Genomic DNA, 14798 nt, shown 5'->3' with positions numbered 1-14798 from the left:
TCCCCCCCTTTTTTTCACCCGCCTTTCCTCCCTCTTTTTCCCATCTCACTCCCCGTGGAGGCACAGCAGCTCAGACAGTCGCGACCCTGCAGCCCCTCCTGCCGCGGCCACGGTAGTCCCCGGGGGCTGCGATTGCAGGAGGCGGGGCCCGGGCCGGAGAGCCGTGGGGCAGCCTCGGGCAGCCGCACCCCTATGCGGTCATAGGCGGAGGAAGCTGCGTCCGCGCCCCGCGCCGTATCCTAGCGACGCTTGGGGACGCGACCGCGCTCGCTGTGCCCGCGCTAGCTGTTGGCTCTGTCCTGTGTCCGCGGTAGCTCTTGACTGACTCTGTCCTGTGTCCGCGGTAGCTCTTGGCTGACTCTGTCCTGTGTCCGCGGTAGCTCTTGACTGACTCTGTCCTGTGTCCGCGGTAGCTCTTGACTGACTCTTTCCTGGGCCCGCGGTAGCTCTTGGCTGACTCTGTCCTGTGTCCGCGGTAGCTCTTGGCTGACTCTGTCCTGTGCCCGCGGTAGCTCTTGGCTCTGTCCTGTGCCCGCGGTAGCTCTTGACTCTGTCCTGTGCCCGCGGTAGCTCTTGACTGGCTCTGTCCTGTGTCCGCGGTAGCTCTTGGCTGACTCTGTCCTGTGCCCGCGGTAGCTCTTGGCTGGCTCTGTCCTGTGTCCGCGGTAGCTCTTGGCTGACTCTGTCCTGTGTCCGCGGTAGCTCTTGGCTGACTCTGTCCTGTGTCCGCGGTAGCTCTTGGCTGACTCTTTCCTGGGCCCGCGGTAGCTCTTGGCTGAATCTTTCCTGTGTCCGCGGTAGCTCTTGGCTGACTCTGTCCTGTGTCCGCGGTAGCTCTTGGCTCTGTCCTGTGTCCGCGGTAGCTCTTGGCTGACTCTGTCCTGTGCCCGCGGTAGCTCTTGACTGGCTCTGTCCTGTGTCCGCGGTAGCTCTTGGCTGACTCTGTCCTGTGCCCGCGGTAGCTCTTGGCTGACTCTGTCCTGTGTCCGCGGTAGCTCTTGGCTGACTCTTTCCTGTGTCCGCGGTAGCTCTTGGCTGACTCTGTCCTGTGCCCGCGGTAGCTCTTGGCTGACTCTGTCCTGTGTCCGCGGTAGCTCTTGGCTGACTCTTTCCTGTGTCCGCGGTAGCTCTTGGCTGACTCTGTCCTGTGCCCGCGGTAGCTCTTGGCTGACTCTTTCCTGTGTCCGCGGTAGCTCTTGGCTGACTCTTTCCTGGGCCCGCGGTAGCTCTTGGCTGACTCTTTCCTGTGTCCGCGGTAGCTCTTGGCTGACTCTGTCCTGTGTCCGCGGTAGCTCTTGGCTGACTCTGTCCTGTGTCCGCGGTAGCTCTTGGCTGACTCTTTCCTGGGTCCGCGGTAGCTCTTGACTCTTTCCTGTGTCCGTTCGTGCCCGGTCTCGCCGCCGCCATGATCGGCCCGCGGTCGGGGTGAGTGGGACGGTGGGGCAGGAGACGACGGCAGCAGCTGTGCTCCCGGGCCGGGCCCTTCTCCTGCGGCGTCGCCCCCCGCGGTCCCGCCGCCTCCCTGAGCTGCCCTGCGGGTTGGTGCCGAGGGGGGGTGTTTATGGTGGCACGGAGAGCCCGCGGGGGCTCGTCGCCTGCGTGCCCGCCGCTCGCTGCGCTGCCAGCAGCCGCCGGCTTGCCCCTGCTTACGGAGCTGTACCGGTGTGCTGCTCTGGAAGGCTACCGGCCACCTTGTGTCAAAAGAGTGATGCAGAGTTAGCACCGGTCGAGGCCACACCTCGGACACTGGGAGCTAAGAAGGGCGCTGAGGGGCTGGAGCAGGTCCGGAGAGGGACAACAAGGCTGGTGAAGGGTCCGGAGAACAGGGCTGGTGAAGGGTGGCAAGGGGAGCTGGGCTGTATGGAAGCCAGGGCAGCTGGGCTGGTGTCCCCAGCAGAAGCAGGGCAGGACACAGCAGGTAGTTCAGGTGAGAGACAGGCTCTGTGGGGCACAGGACTATTTCTGTGGCTGTAGGAGGAGACTGCTCCAGCTGTGAATCACAATGGGCTGGAATTGGCGGTGACAGTAACTGAAGGTCTGCTGCTCTCTTAGGTCATCCTTGGTGAGCAGCCGCTGGTTTAATTGCACTGTAAATGATTAATGACCAAGCTCTGTTTTACGGAACTGATGTCAGGTGCCTGCTATGGCTTTGTCTTGGTATCCTTGGAAATAAGCAAGATTGGTTTTCAAAGTCATGGTGTCTGGGAATAGTGTGCTGTCAACTGGGAAACCCAGGCACTGGTGGCAATGCACATGCAGTCAGAGTCGAGTGGGATACAGAGCTCTAAGTGGGCAGTGCCTTCACTGACGTCCTCACCATCAGGCTGAGGGAGCTGGGATTGTTTAGCCTGGAGAAGAGGAGGCTCAGGGGTGACCTCATAGCTGTCTTCAGCTACCTGAAGGGAGGCTGTAGCCAGGTGGGGGTCGTTCTCTTCTCCCAGGCAACCAGCAGCAGAACAAGGGGACAGGGGCTCAAGTGGTGGTGGAGGAGGTCTAGCATGGATGTTAGGAGGAAGTTGTTGGCAGAGAGAGTGATTGGCATTGGAATGGGCTGCCCAGGGAGGTGGTGGAGTCGCCGTCCCTGGAGGTGTTCAAGAAAAGACTAGATGGGGCAATTAGTGCCATGGTCTGGTTGATTGGACAGGGCTGGGTGATAGGTTGGACTGCATGATCTTGGAGGTTTCTCCTCTGCCTCTGTGGGCAGTTGCCAGGTGATAGCATCAGTCAGTGCTCACTGTAACCAGGTGATAAATGTGCTGGTGCCACCTGCCGGTGCAGACACCAGATTGAAGAGGGGTTGTGGACAATCATAGAATCATAGAATGGTTTAGGTTGGAAGGGACCCCAGAGCTCATCCAGTTCCAACCCCTCACCATAGGCAGGGACACCTCCCACTAGAACAGGTCGCTCAAGGCCTCATCTAACCTGGCCTTGAACACCTCCAGGGAGGGAGCATCCACAGCTCCCCTGGGCAGATGGCATAGGCCATGTGGTAGGCGAACTATGTTGTAGAGCAAGGGTTCTGGAGACATCTGAGGCCATTCCTCTCTTCAGTGAGGGGAGGGCACCTCCAGGAATTGGCCAGGGAGCTGTGTCTGTGCCTGCTGGACTCAACCAGCCATACAGCAGCAAAAGTTGTGTAGTAGCCTCCCAGTATTTGAAGGGGGCTACGGGAGAGCTGGAGAAGAACTTCTGATGAAGGCATGGAGTGACAGGATGAGGGGTGATGGCTTTCAGGATGGAGGAGGAAGCTGGCTTTAGATTAGACATGAGGAAGAGCTTCTTCCCCATGAGGGTGGTAAGGCACTGGAACAGGTTGCCTGGAGAAGCTGGGGAGGCTCCAAGGCTGGGAGTGTTCCAAGCCAGGTTGGATGGAGGCTTGAGCAACAGGGTCTAGTGGAAGGCATCCCTGCTGCTGGCAGGGGAGGTTTGGAACTAGATGACCTTTAAGGTCCCTTCCAACCCAAGCCAGGGTAGTATTCTGTGATTTGGTGTGCTAGTGACCTGCTGAAGGTCAGCACTTATAGGTGAGGAGGCTGTGGTGGGAGCTGTGTGCTTCAGGGCTGAGCTGTGCTGGAGCCTGTGCCTTGGTGGTGGCACGCCGCTCGATGCGGAGCTGCTGTATCTCATGTGCCAGCTGCTTGTTTCTGATAGAAGTCTTCTGGAGGCTATAAGGAGTTAGCTTGACATCACCTAGCGGGCGTTTGTCTGGCAGAATGCCGGGTGTGATCCATCAAGCCTGTCGGGGATGGCCTTGCAAGTGAAGATGTGATGATTTGGCTGTCAAGGGGCTTATATGCATCTGCACCGATGATCTTTCAGGTCGATTCCTACCTACAACAGCCTTACGGACAAACACCTGGCTGGATATTTCAGAAATGCCCGGATAAGACAACATCTGCAGAGATCAGGACTGGTGAGATTGAGAAGTTTCCTGTCTTAGAGGGTTTCTTTGAACTGTGCACAAGCCATGCACCCAGGCCTCTGCTCTGTCTCTCAGCCTCATGTGTTTTCATGGGTGAGAATGTGAGCGGCTAGGCAAACACGTGGGGCTGTGCTGTGCCCGACCAAAGGCAGCCAGTCACACCACAGCCAGATCTGTGTAATCACAGCATGTTCCCCTGTGCTACTCTCAACCCTTGGTCAGGTAGAGTCTGATGGCTGCAGGGCTGTGCTGCCTCAGCCTGCTGTGTTGGAGGTCAGAATGAGAGAAGGACAGGTAAAACTGGGCTGGGGGCTTTCCTCCCTGTGCGAAGCAGCTTCTGAAGGCACTGATGGACTTTTCACGTGGGCTTGTAGTGTTAAGAGAAGAGGGAATCACAGAATGTCAGAGGCTGGAATGGATCTCCAGCGATCATCTGGTCCAACCCCACCCTGGTCATGACCTATACCAGGATCACCTCTACCAGAAGGAATTGAAACTTGGAGGGGAGATTTAGACGGGCTATCAGGAAGAAATGCTTTACAATGAGGGTGGTGAGAGACTGGCACAAGCTGCCCAGGGAGGTTGTGGATGCCCCCTCCCTGGAGGTGTCCAAGGCCATCATGGATGAGGCTGTGAGCAAGCTGGTCTAGTGGAAGATGTCCTTGCACAGGGCAGGGGGTTGGAACTGGATGATCTTTAAGGTCCCTCCCAACCCAGACCGTTGTATGAATCTGTGAATCTGAGGAGGTACCAAAGCTGGCACTGAGGACGTTTGAAGATGCCCTGGGGCTGTGTGGGGCCACGAAGGTGCTGGCATGGGGGCTTCTGGTGGATGGTGCTGGCACACTAGAAGCGGTGTGCTCACACCCAGTTTGGACTCCATGCACCACAGGCATCATGCTGATGCTTCCACTGCATCCCCTGCAGTGCAACAGTCGTCCTGCTTATCTGCATCAGAGTGGGGCCAGTGGCTGCTGCGGGCTGGTGGTGTATGTCCTGGGGAGCTTTGGCTGAGCCTTGAGCCTCTCACAGTGCAGGTGCAGTCAGTGACTACATGTGGCACAGCCAGTGATGCCAATCTGCCTATAGCTGACATCCAGGCAGAAGATGACATCTCAGGGAGAGTCGTTTTATGGTTTTGCTCCCTGTTTCTTTTTGCTCCTTGGAGTTTGCCTCTGCAGGATCTTCCTGTCTGTAAATACACAGACTCGCGTTGGCTCTCTGAGGGGGTTTAGACTGTGCAATGGGAGCACCTTTGACCCTACAGGTTATTTAAACAGCTTCAATCATGTTTCTGGCAGATCTCAAGGAGTGGGAGAATAATCTCTGAGAAGGAGTACCGGAGAAATGAAATCAGGAGGAATCACCAGCGACTCCTGGAGGACTACCTGACTCAAATTATATTCCACAAGATCCTCGACTTGAAGGTGTGTACTCAGCAGTGCTGTCCAAGCCTCTTCAGATGCTTCCCTGCTGCCAGCCAGTGGCTGCTAGCTTGTCCCACACCGTCGTCTGTAGCTGTGTCCTCAGGTTACCCTGGAAGGCTCTTCCCTGCTGGGGATCATATTGTGGCTTGGATTGGAAGGGGCCTTAAAGATTGTCTAGTTCCAGCCCCCTGCTGTGGGCAAGGACTCCTTTCACTAGACCTGCTCTGGCAGGGGGGTTGGATCAGATGATCTTTCGAGGTCCCTCCCAGTCCCTGACATCCTGTGCTTGTGTGACCAGGCTGCTCAAGGCCACACACAGCAGCTCCAGGGAGGGGGCATCCATGACCTCCCTGGGCAACCTGTTCCAGTGTCTCTACCACCCTCACTGGAAAGAATTTTTCCTAAATTGTTATCTCAGTTCAGCTTCTTCCGGTTTGAAGCCATCAGGCCTCACCGTGTCACTCCACGCCTTTGTAACAAGTGCCTCTCCAGCTCTCCTGTAGCAGAAGGGACAATTCTTGTGCTTCACATCCCCTGCATGAAGCCTCCCCTGCCTTGAGATCTTCCACCACACTGCCACTGGGACACGTGCTGTCCTGAATCCATTACTGCTCTTGGGTAGCCATCAGGCTATGGGGTGATGTTCACAGGGTTGGTCGCTTAAACAAATCTCATCAGAAGCAAATAGTTTGAAGGTGGTTCTAAATCCTGTCCGACTGCAACCTTTGGGCACACCTCCAGAATGGAGCAGGTCTGTGCCCCTGCACACCTACTCAGATCTTCCCTTGCCACGTTGATGGACAGAGGTGATGCCAAAGGGGGCACATCAGTCCTGGTTTCACAAGAGGCCCAGTGAGGGTAGCACCCAGGGAGCAGCAGGTGAGCGAGAGGCAGGACAGAGGCAAGTGTGCTGCCAGTCAGGGGCATCTCACGATGTCTGTTACTGAGACTTCTCTTTCCCTTCCACTGGTAGCGTCGGCAGAAGTGGGAAGCGATGAGGAAGCTGGAAGAATCTCTGAGGATGGAGAAGTGGGAGAGAACCAAGGTAAGCCTTGAGTGTTCTGGAGTAGTGATGAGAGCTGTCAGCTGTGCCCTGTGTTGTTTGCCAGGGGCTGATTGAGAGACCTTCAACTAAACCACGAATGAGGAGATAGACGAAAAGAGGCATCTGAGTCGAGTCTTGGGCAGATCAGCAGATGGAAAGGGCTGCAGGGAAATGAGTCAGAGGCTGGGAAGACGTCTTCTCCCTCATCCCTCTCTCATTCTCCCCCTGATTTCCTCTCCTTCCTTAACCAGCTGTTCCAGGGGGTCCATCCAGTGAAGGGCAGAGCAGAGGCAAGCTCCACCATTGCTGTTAGAGGCTCTAGTAGGTGACAGAGACATAATTTGTGCTCTTTCAGATGGAACGCTCCAGAAGGTTAGTGGATGGTGCCAGGCCTCCCTACCTCCCACGCCCACCACTTCGTCCACTTAATCATCCTGACCTCCAGCTTGCAGTGGTTGAAGGATCTGCTGCTCAGTCACACCTGGTGAGTGTCACCACATGCTCCACGTGCTGTAGTGTGAGCACACAGAGCTGAAAGTGTGCAGGTGCCGCTTGGCCTGCAGCACTGACTGAAGGACTTGGAGGGGCCTACAAGAGCCGAGGAGGGACTTTTGACAAGGGCTTTTGGAGACAGGCTGAGGGGCAGTGGCTTTGAGCTGGAAGAGGAGAGACTTAAGACTAAAGATGAGGAAGCAATTGTTTCCAGTGAGGGTGGTGAGATACCGAACAGTCTGCCCAGGGGGATTGTGGATGCCCCTCCCTGGAGGTGTTCAAGGGCAGCGTAGACGAGGGCTTGAGTGACCTGCTCTAGTGGAAGAACTGTTCCAGAAGTCTATGTGTTTCGCTGCACGTGAGGAGCAGCCAAACGGTGGTTAGGTCAACGTGCTTGGGAGCAGGTTTTGCCAAGCCTCTTTAACCTGTTTCACTGTTTTTGCAGGGGGAGAGGATTGGGTTAAGGCCTGTGAACGCAAAGGAGAATGTGACTGACAGCTCCCCGTGTCACCTCCCTCCCATTGGCCATCATGGGATGCCAGTGCCCCTTCCTCACCCACCAAAGGAGCCCAGGAGTGCAGCTGCAGGGAACAATGGGATGCCCCGCTGGAGGCGGTTTCGCCCCATGACAGCCCCAAACGGGCAGGTTGCTGTGGTGGTAAGTTCTCTGTGTCTGCTGCTGTCTGTAGAGTCCCAGAGTGCCAGAATCATTTGGGCTGCAAAAGACCTTTGAGGCCATCCAGCCCAACCGTTCTCTAACTCTGCTGAGGCTGGTGCTAAACCATGTCCCTCAGCAGCACTTCCCTGCCCCTTTGAAACACCTACAGCGATGGGGATTCAGCCGGGGAGAGAAGTGTTGCTTAAAGAAGCAGCTCCATAGGGACTCCTCTAAAACTGCCCCTTGTAGTCAATCTGGGCCCATCTCTGAGCCTATCCAGTCTCAGGGCTCTGGGGTGACCTTATTTTGTCCTTTCATTACCTGAAGGGGGCCTACAAGAAAGCTGGGGAGGGACTTCTTAGGGTGTCAGGTGGCGACAGGAGTGGGGGGAATGGAAGAAAGCTGGAAATGGGTAGATTCAGAGTGGATGTTAGGAAGGAGTTCTTCAGCGTGAGGGTGGTGAGAGCCTGGAAGGGGTTGCCCAGGGAGGTGGTGGAAGCCCCATCCTTGGAGGTGTTCAAGGAAGGACTCAAGTGTGTGCAGAGCCACAAGCTTTGTGTCCAGCTTTTGTGGGAGTTGCAAGCTGAATGCACTTCCTGTGTGTTTCCTGCTGCAGAATTCTGGAGGTTTCCACAAGCCCTCTGTACACAGCAACGTGCTCGTGACTATGGCCTTCCTGGGAAAAAGTCTGCACCTGGCTCACCCTGACACCAACTTCAGGGATGAGATAAAAATCTATCAGCAGCACTGTGGGGGAGAAAACCTTTGTGTCTACAAAGGCATGCTGCTGGAAGGAGGTAAGGGTGGTCCAAGAGTTCATCCTGATTCTGGCAAGGTCTTTGTGTTTTGGCTACAATGTGACATCCAAATGATTTCAGCTGAGCTCAGTCAAGATGTGTCCATGCAGGGTTTTCTTGTACCGGCTGCCTCCACACTCAAGCTGCCTGTACTGTTCCATGGGTGAGGTGAGGTTACGGTGACTTCTGCAGACTAGGGCAGAAGGGATTTAGAGAAGGGACTTAACCAAATACTGTGACTCAGATCGGTTTTGCATAGAGAAGTTAGGCCAATGAAGCAAACTGTGTTAGGGGAGTGCAACCCAGTCCCTGCGGTGTGGAGCTGGTCAGCAGCCTCAGTGCCCTTCAGGCCTGGATGCAGAGGAGCCTGAAGTAGCTCCAGCAGCAGCATCTCTCAGCTGCTTAGTGAGCGTGACCATATTAGTGCAGGCCCAGAGCCACCAACCCTGTGGCTGTGCTGATGTGGAGCCTGGCTGCAGCTGTGAGGTGCTGCACTGAGGAACGGCTGTGTTGCGGTGCAGGAGCTCTGCCATGGGGCTGCACTGCTCCATGCAGACCCATAGGAGGAGTAAGAGAATGACAGAAGGGTAGGGCTTAGAAGGGATTCTTTGAGACAGGAGGCTCTGGGCCCTGTTGTGTTGTGGCAGTGAGTGGCCAAAGTGACCATGTGTTAGGTGGGTGCAGCTCGACACTCAGGGGTCAGAGAGAGCCAAAGCTGTTGTGTGTGGGGCAGGCAGAGTTTTAGCAACTAATGAGCCACTGCAGCTGGCGTCAGAGGGCTGGGAGCTGTGGTGCTGATGCAGATCAGACAGAGCCATGGCAAAGAGCAGAAGCCTTCCCTCTGAAGCCTTTCCCTTCTGCCCCTACAGAGACCTTTCAGCTGACCTCCAAGAGGCACCGTGGCTTCCCCTTCAGCCTCACCTTTTACCTTAATGGGATTCCAGTGGACAGGCTGAGCTGCTGCTGTGAATTTAAGCTGCAGAAGCGTTCACGCCTGGGAGGCAGACGCGGATATTTTGGGTTTGTCCGCGTGGAGGGAGCATCTCCTTGCTACAGGTATGGTCACCTGGACTCAGCAGCCTTAAGAGACTTTATCCCTTGGTTCCCCCCATTCATCTCTCTGGCACCCCTTAGCTCTGTCCAACGTGCTCTGTTTCTCAGCACTTCTTGAAATGTGCAGAATTGAGCCTGGCTCTCGGAGGCCCACAGGAGGGCTGGTGAGGAGCAGCTGAGGGAACTGGGGTCGTTAGTCTGCAGTAGAGGAGGCTGAGAGGAGACCTCAATGCTCTCTACAACTTCTTGTAAGGAGGTTGGGGTGAGCTCAGGGTTGGTCTCTTCTCCCGACAGGACAAGAGGAAATGGCCTGAAATTGTGTCAGGGGAGGCTTAGGTTGGACATGAGGAACAATTTCTTTCCTGCAAGAGTGGTCAGGCATCGGAACAGAACTTCTGCTTTATTCTAGCAGAGTTTGTCTAATCCAATCTAACACAGCACATGGTTGGTATGCTCCAAGTAGTAGAAAGCATCAGAATTTGGAAGGGACGCAGTGGCTGTAGAGCTGGCAAATGGCCAAATATCAGCTCCTGTGTGGTCTCTAAAAGACTTGAAGTAAATTTTCTGAATTGTTAGGTCACCAGAGGTGGGTTCATTTCTTCCTGAGTCACCCCCACTTTCTAGCTCCCTTTCCCGTGGCTTCCCCTTCAGCCTCACCTTTTACCTAAATGGGATTCAAGTGGACAGGCTGAGCTGCTGCTGTGAATTCAAGCTGCAGAAGCTTCCTGAGTCACCCCCACTTTCTAGCTCCCTTCCCCTCTTTGTCTTAGTGCTGCCTGCGTTTTCCTGTCTCTGGTCAGTGCTGCCAGCCTGATGTGGTCACTGAAAAGCATCTCCAGTGACCACCTTCTCCCCATCAGCGACAGGTCTGCTGTCAGGGGTGACAGAGAGGCTGCCACTCCTTTTTATACCAGAGGAGCTTGAAATGGATGGCCACTTGATGATTTTGCTTTTCATCTGTTTCTGCTTCCACTGCCACCTTTAAGCATGGGCCGTGCTATTCTTCCTGAAGGAAGAAGCGCACCTGTGCTAGTGCAGCTCTTGAGAGTGCCAAGGTGCTTCTCAGAGTGACTTGTCCTCAGTCATCTCGTGGGCTGAGGGGCAATGCGGGGCCAGGAGCCTCTTTTCAGTGCTGTCAGTGAGCTGCAGAGCTCACTGGGTCTGCTGCCTTTCACAGCAAGGAAAACTTCCCATTCTCCTTGTTCTTTCACAGGTGCATAACAGCAATGAAGGCGGACAAAAAGCCATCCCCTCCCAAGAAGACTGGTGTGAAGGAGGCGGAGTGCGATGTGGAGGAGGCGAAGGGCGGTGTGGAGGAGGAGGAGGGTGGTGTGGAGGAGGCGAAGGGCGGTGTGGAGGAGGCAAAGGGCGGTGTGGAGGAGGAGAAGGGTGGTGTGGAGGAGGCGAAGGGCGGTGTGGAGGAGGAGTTGGAGGCTGATGTGGAGGAGGAGTTGGAGGGCGATGTGGAGGAGGAGTTGGAGGGCGATGTGGAGGAGGAGGCGGAGGGCGATGTGGAGGAGGAGGCGGAGGCCGATGTGGAGGAGGAGTTGGAGGCCGATGTGGAGGAGGAGTTGGAGGGCGATGTGGAGGAGGAGGCGGAGGCCGATGTGGAGGAGGAGTTGGAGGCCAATGTGGAGGAGGAGTTGGAGGCCGATGTGGAGGAGGACGCGGAGGGCGATGTGGAGGAGGACGTGGAGGGTGATGTGGAGGAGGACGTGGAGGAGGACGTGGAGGGCGATGTGGAGGAGGACGTGGAGGGCGATGTGGAGGAGGACGTGGAGGGTGATGTGGAGGAGGACGTGGAGGGCGATGTGGAGGAGTTGGAGTCCGATGTGGAGGAGGAGTTGGGGGCCGATGTGGAGGAGGAGGCGGAGGCCGATGCGGAGGAGGAGTTGGAGGGCGATGCGGAGGAGGAGGCGGAGGGCGATGCGGAGGAGGAGTTGGAGGCCGATGCGGAGGAGGAGGCGGAGGGCGATGCGGAGGAGGAGTTGGAGGCCGATGCGGAGGAGGAGGCGGAGGGCGATGCGGAGGAGGAGTTGGAGGCCGATGTGGAGGAGGAGGCGGAGGGCGATGCGGAGGAGGAGTTGGAGGCTGATGCGGAGGAGGAGGAGGGCGATGCGGAGGAGGAGTTGGAGGCCGATGCGGAGGAGGAGGGCGATGCGGAGGAGGAGTTGGAGGCCGATGTGGAGGAGGAGGCGGAGGGCGATGCGGAGGAGGAGGCGGAGGGCGATGCGGAGGAGGCGGAGGGTGATGTGGAGGAAGCTGCAGGCCAGATGGAGGAGGCAGAAGGCAGAGTGGAGGGGGCAGAGGGCCATGAGGAGAAGGCTGAGGGCTCGGTGAAGGAGGTACAGGGCAACGTGGAGGAGCCTGAGGGCCTGGTGGAGGAGGGAGAGGGGAGAGTGGAGGAGGCCGAGGGCCTGGGGGAAGAGGGAGAGGTCAGGCCAGAAGGCCCAGTGGAGGCAGAGGTCAGAGTTGAGGAGGCAGAGAGGCCTGTGGAAGCTGGGGGCAGAGTGGAGGAGGGAGAGATCAGAATGGAGGTGGCGGAGGTCAGAATGGAGGTGGCAGAGGACCCCGCAGAGGAAGCTGAGTGCGATGTGGAGGAAGCCGAGGGCAATATGATGGAGGCAGAGGACATGGTGGAGGAAGCTGAGGGCCCTGTGGAAGTGGCCAAGGGCAATGTGGAGGAGGCGGAGAGGACTGTGGAGGAGACCAAGGGCTGTGAGGAAAAGGCCAAGGGCCCAGTGGAGGAGGCTCAGGACCTGGTGGAGGAGGCAGAAGGCAGAGTGGAGGAGGCAGAGGGCCATGAGGAGGCCGAGAGCCCAGTGGAGGAGGCAGAGTGCCACGTGGAAAAGGTCAGACTGGAGGGGGCTGGGGACCCAGTGGTGGAGGCCGAAATGCCTGTAGAGGGGGCCAAGGGCCATGAGGAGGAGGCAGAAGGCCTGGTGGAGGAGGCAGAAGGCAGAGTGGAGGAGGCAGGAGAGGGTAGAGTGGAGGAGGCTGAGGGCTGTGAGGAGGAGGCCAAGGGCAGGGTGGACGAGGTAAAGGGCCTGGTGGAGGAGGGAGAGGGCAGAGAGGAGGCCGAGGGCAGTGAGGAAGAGGCCAAGGGCCCGGTGGAGGAGGAAGAGGACCTGTCGGAGGAGGCAGAGGGCAGAGAGGAGGCCGACAGCTGTGAGGAGGAGGCCGAGGGCCTGGTAGAGGAGGCAGGAGGCAGAGTGGAGGAGGCAGGAGAGAGTAAAGTGGAGGAGGCTGAGGGCCGGAGTGAGGAGAGAGAGGGCTGGGTGGAGGAGGCCGAGGGCAGGGTGGACAAGCCAGAAGGCCTGGTGGAGGAGGTAGAGGGCCACATGGAGGACGCCGAGAGGCCTGTGGAGGGGGCCAAGGGCCATGAGGAGGAGGCAAAGGGCCTGGTGGAGGAGGCAGGAGAGAGTAGAGTGGAGGAGGGTGAGGCCAGAGTGGAGGTGTCAGAGGACCTAGAGGAGGAGGCAGAGGGCCATGTGGAAGAGGCAGAGGACCTGATGGAGGGGGCTGAGAGGCCTGTGGAGGCCAAAGGCAGAGTGGAGGTGGCAGAGGACCCCGCGGAGGAAGCTGAGGGCCCTGCGGAGGAGGCCGAGGGCCACATGGAGGAGGCTGAGAGGCCTGTGGAGGGGTCAAAGGGCCTGGTGGTGGAGGCTCAGGACCCAGTGGAGGAGGCAGAGGCCAATGTGGAGGAGGCTGAGAGGCCTGTGCAGGCCGAGAGGCCTGTGGAGGAGGCAGAGGCCAATGTGGAGGAGGCTGAGAGGCCTGTGGAGGGGTCAAAGGGCCTGGTGGTGGAGGCTCAGGACCCAGTGGAGAAGGCTGAGAGCCCTGTAGAGGAGGCAGAGGCCAATGTGGAGGAGGCTGAGAGGCCTGTGGAGGCCGAGAGCCATGAGGAAGAGGCAAAGGGACCAGTGGAGGAGGCTCAGGACCCGGTGGAGGCTGGAGAGGGCAGGGGGGACAAGCCAGAAGACCTGGTGGAGGAGGCAGAGGTCAGAGTGGAGGAGGCAGAGAGGCCTGTGGAGGCTGAAGGCAGATGGGAGGAGGAGGCCAAGGGCCAGGTGGAGGAGGCACAGGGACATGAGGAAGAGGCAGAGGTCAGAATGGAGGTGGCAGAGGACCCCGCGGAGGAAGCCGAGTGTGATGTGATGGAGGCAGAGGACCCCGCGGAGGAAGCTGAGGGCCCTGTGGAGGTGGCCAAGAAGCCTGTGGAGGGGGGCAAGGGCCGTGAGGAGGAGGCAAAGGGCCTGGTGGAGGAGGCTGAGGGCCGTGAGGAGAAGGCCAAGGGCTCGGGTGAGGAGGGAGGGGGCAGGGTGGAAGAGCCAGAAGGCCCTGCGGAGGAGGGAGAGGGCCACGTGGAGGAGGCAGAGGACGTGGCAGAGGAGGCAGGGGACCCGGTGGAGGAGGCTGAGAGGCCTCTGGAGGGAGAGGGCAGGGTGGAGGAGGGGGAGGGTTAGGGTGTTGGAGGGAGAAGGCTGGGGTGGAGGAGGGAGAGGGCAGGGTGAAGGAGGGAGAGGGTTAGGGTGTTGGAGGGAGAAGGCTGGGGTGGAGGAGGGAGGTTGGGGTGGAGGAGGGAGAGGGCAGGGTGGAGGAGAGAGGTTGGGGTGGAGGAGGGAGAGCGCGGGGGGGAGGTGGCAGGGGTTAATACGCCTAAATACACTTTTCACATGCTCAGCCTGTGCGTTCGCAGTAGCTTGTCGCCGCCGCCGCCGCCGCCGTCGGGCTCACTCGGGTAGTTGGGCTCCACGCCAGTCCCCTTCCTCACAGCGACGCGGCAAAGGCGGTGCGGGGTGTGGGTGCGGCGGCTCCTGCCGGCTCAGCTGGGGTGGGAGCGGTGGAGGAGCACTCTTGGCCGCGGCGCGGCGGCTCCTTCTGCCGGCTCAGCTGGGGTGGGAGCGGTGGAGGAGCACTCTTGGCCGCGGCGCGGCGGCTCCTGCCGGCTCAGCTGGGGTGGGAGCGGTGGAGGAGCACTCTTGGCCGCGGCGCGGCGGCAGGCGGCGGCGCCTCCGACTCCGGCCGTTTCGAGCCAGGGCGCGGCGGCGGGGGGCGCGACAGCCGTAGGAAGAAGCGCGGCCGGGGGTGCGGTCGCGGCAGCTGCCGACGTAACACGGGCTCGGGCGGCGCCCGAGAGAGCGCCGGCTCCGCTCTGCCGCCCGCAGCTGCCGGTGTGCCTAGGCAAGCGGCGGCAGAGGTGGCGACAGCTGCTGAGACCCTGCGGCACGCAGCAGCAGCGGCAGCCGCCGCTCGCCCACCGCTGCGCCCTGCCCGCCGAGCCGCGCCTGCGCCCTGCTTGCTCTGGCAAGTGTGCCCCTAGTGCCAGTCTCACACCGGGGCGCAGCGGCACAGCTCGCTGCGTGCCGGCACGGTGTGAAGTGGCAGTAGCCGTGTGACA

General features: G+C 58.9%; 1 protein-coding gene across 1 annotated transcript; it reads left to right on the top strand.

Annotated features, from left to right (window-relative positions):
• Positions 1–1357: 1357 nt before the first annotated feature.
• On the top strand, positions 1358–14796 carry ERICH3 (glutamate rich 3). The gene is made up of 10 exons (XM_064148261.1): positions 1358–1425; positions 3823–3916; positions 5227–5352; positions 6326–6397; positions 6753–6881; positions 7335–7547; positions 8164–8344; positions 9214–9400; positions 10611–13858; positions 14174–14796. Exons 1-10 carry the CDS (start codon positions 1406–1408, stop codon positions 14794–14796), a joined length of 4893 nt encoding a protein of 1630 aa, XP_064004331.1. The 5' UTR covers positions 1358–1405.
• Positions 14797–14798: the final 2 nt, after the last annotated feature.

Source organism: Pogoniulus pusillus, chromosome 8, assembly GCF_015220805.1.
Source record: "Pogoniulus pusillus isolate bPogPus1 chromosome 8, bPogPus1.pri, whole genome shotgun sequence".
NCBI lineage: Eukaryota > Metazoa > Chordata > Aves > Piciformes > Lybiidae > Pogoniulus > Pogoniulus pusillus.
The sequence above is the reverse complement of the archived record's forward strand: the minus strand, read 5'-3'. Positions and strand labels throughout refer to the sequence as shown.

Coding starts and splice junctions, on each gene's coding strand:
- ERICH3 (XM_064148261.1), top strand. CDS start 1,406: ATGATCGGCCCGCGGTCGGG. Junction 6,882..7,334: donor CTGCTGCTCAGTCACACCTG/GTGAGTGTCACC, acceptor CTGTTTTTGCAG/GGGGAGAGGATTGGGTTAAG. Junction 8,345..9,213: donor AGGCATGCTGCTGGAAGGAG/GTAAGGGTGGTC, acceptor CTGCCCCTACAG/AGACCTTTCAGCTGACCTCC.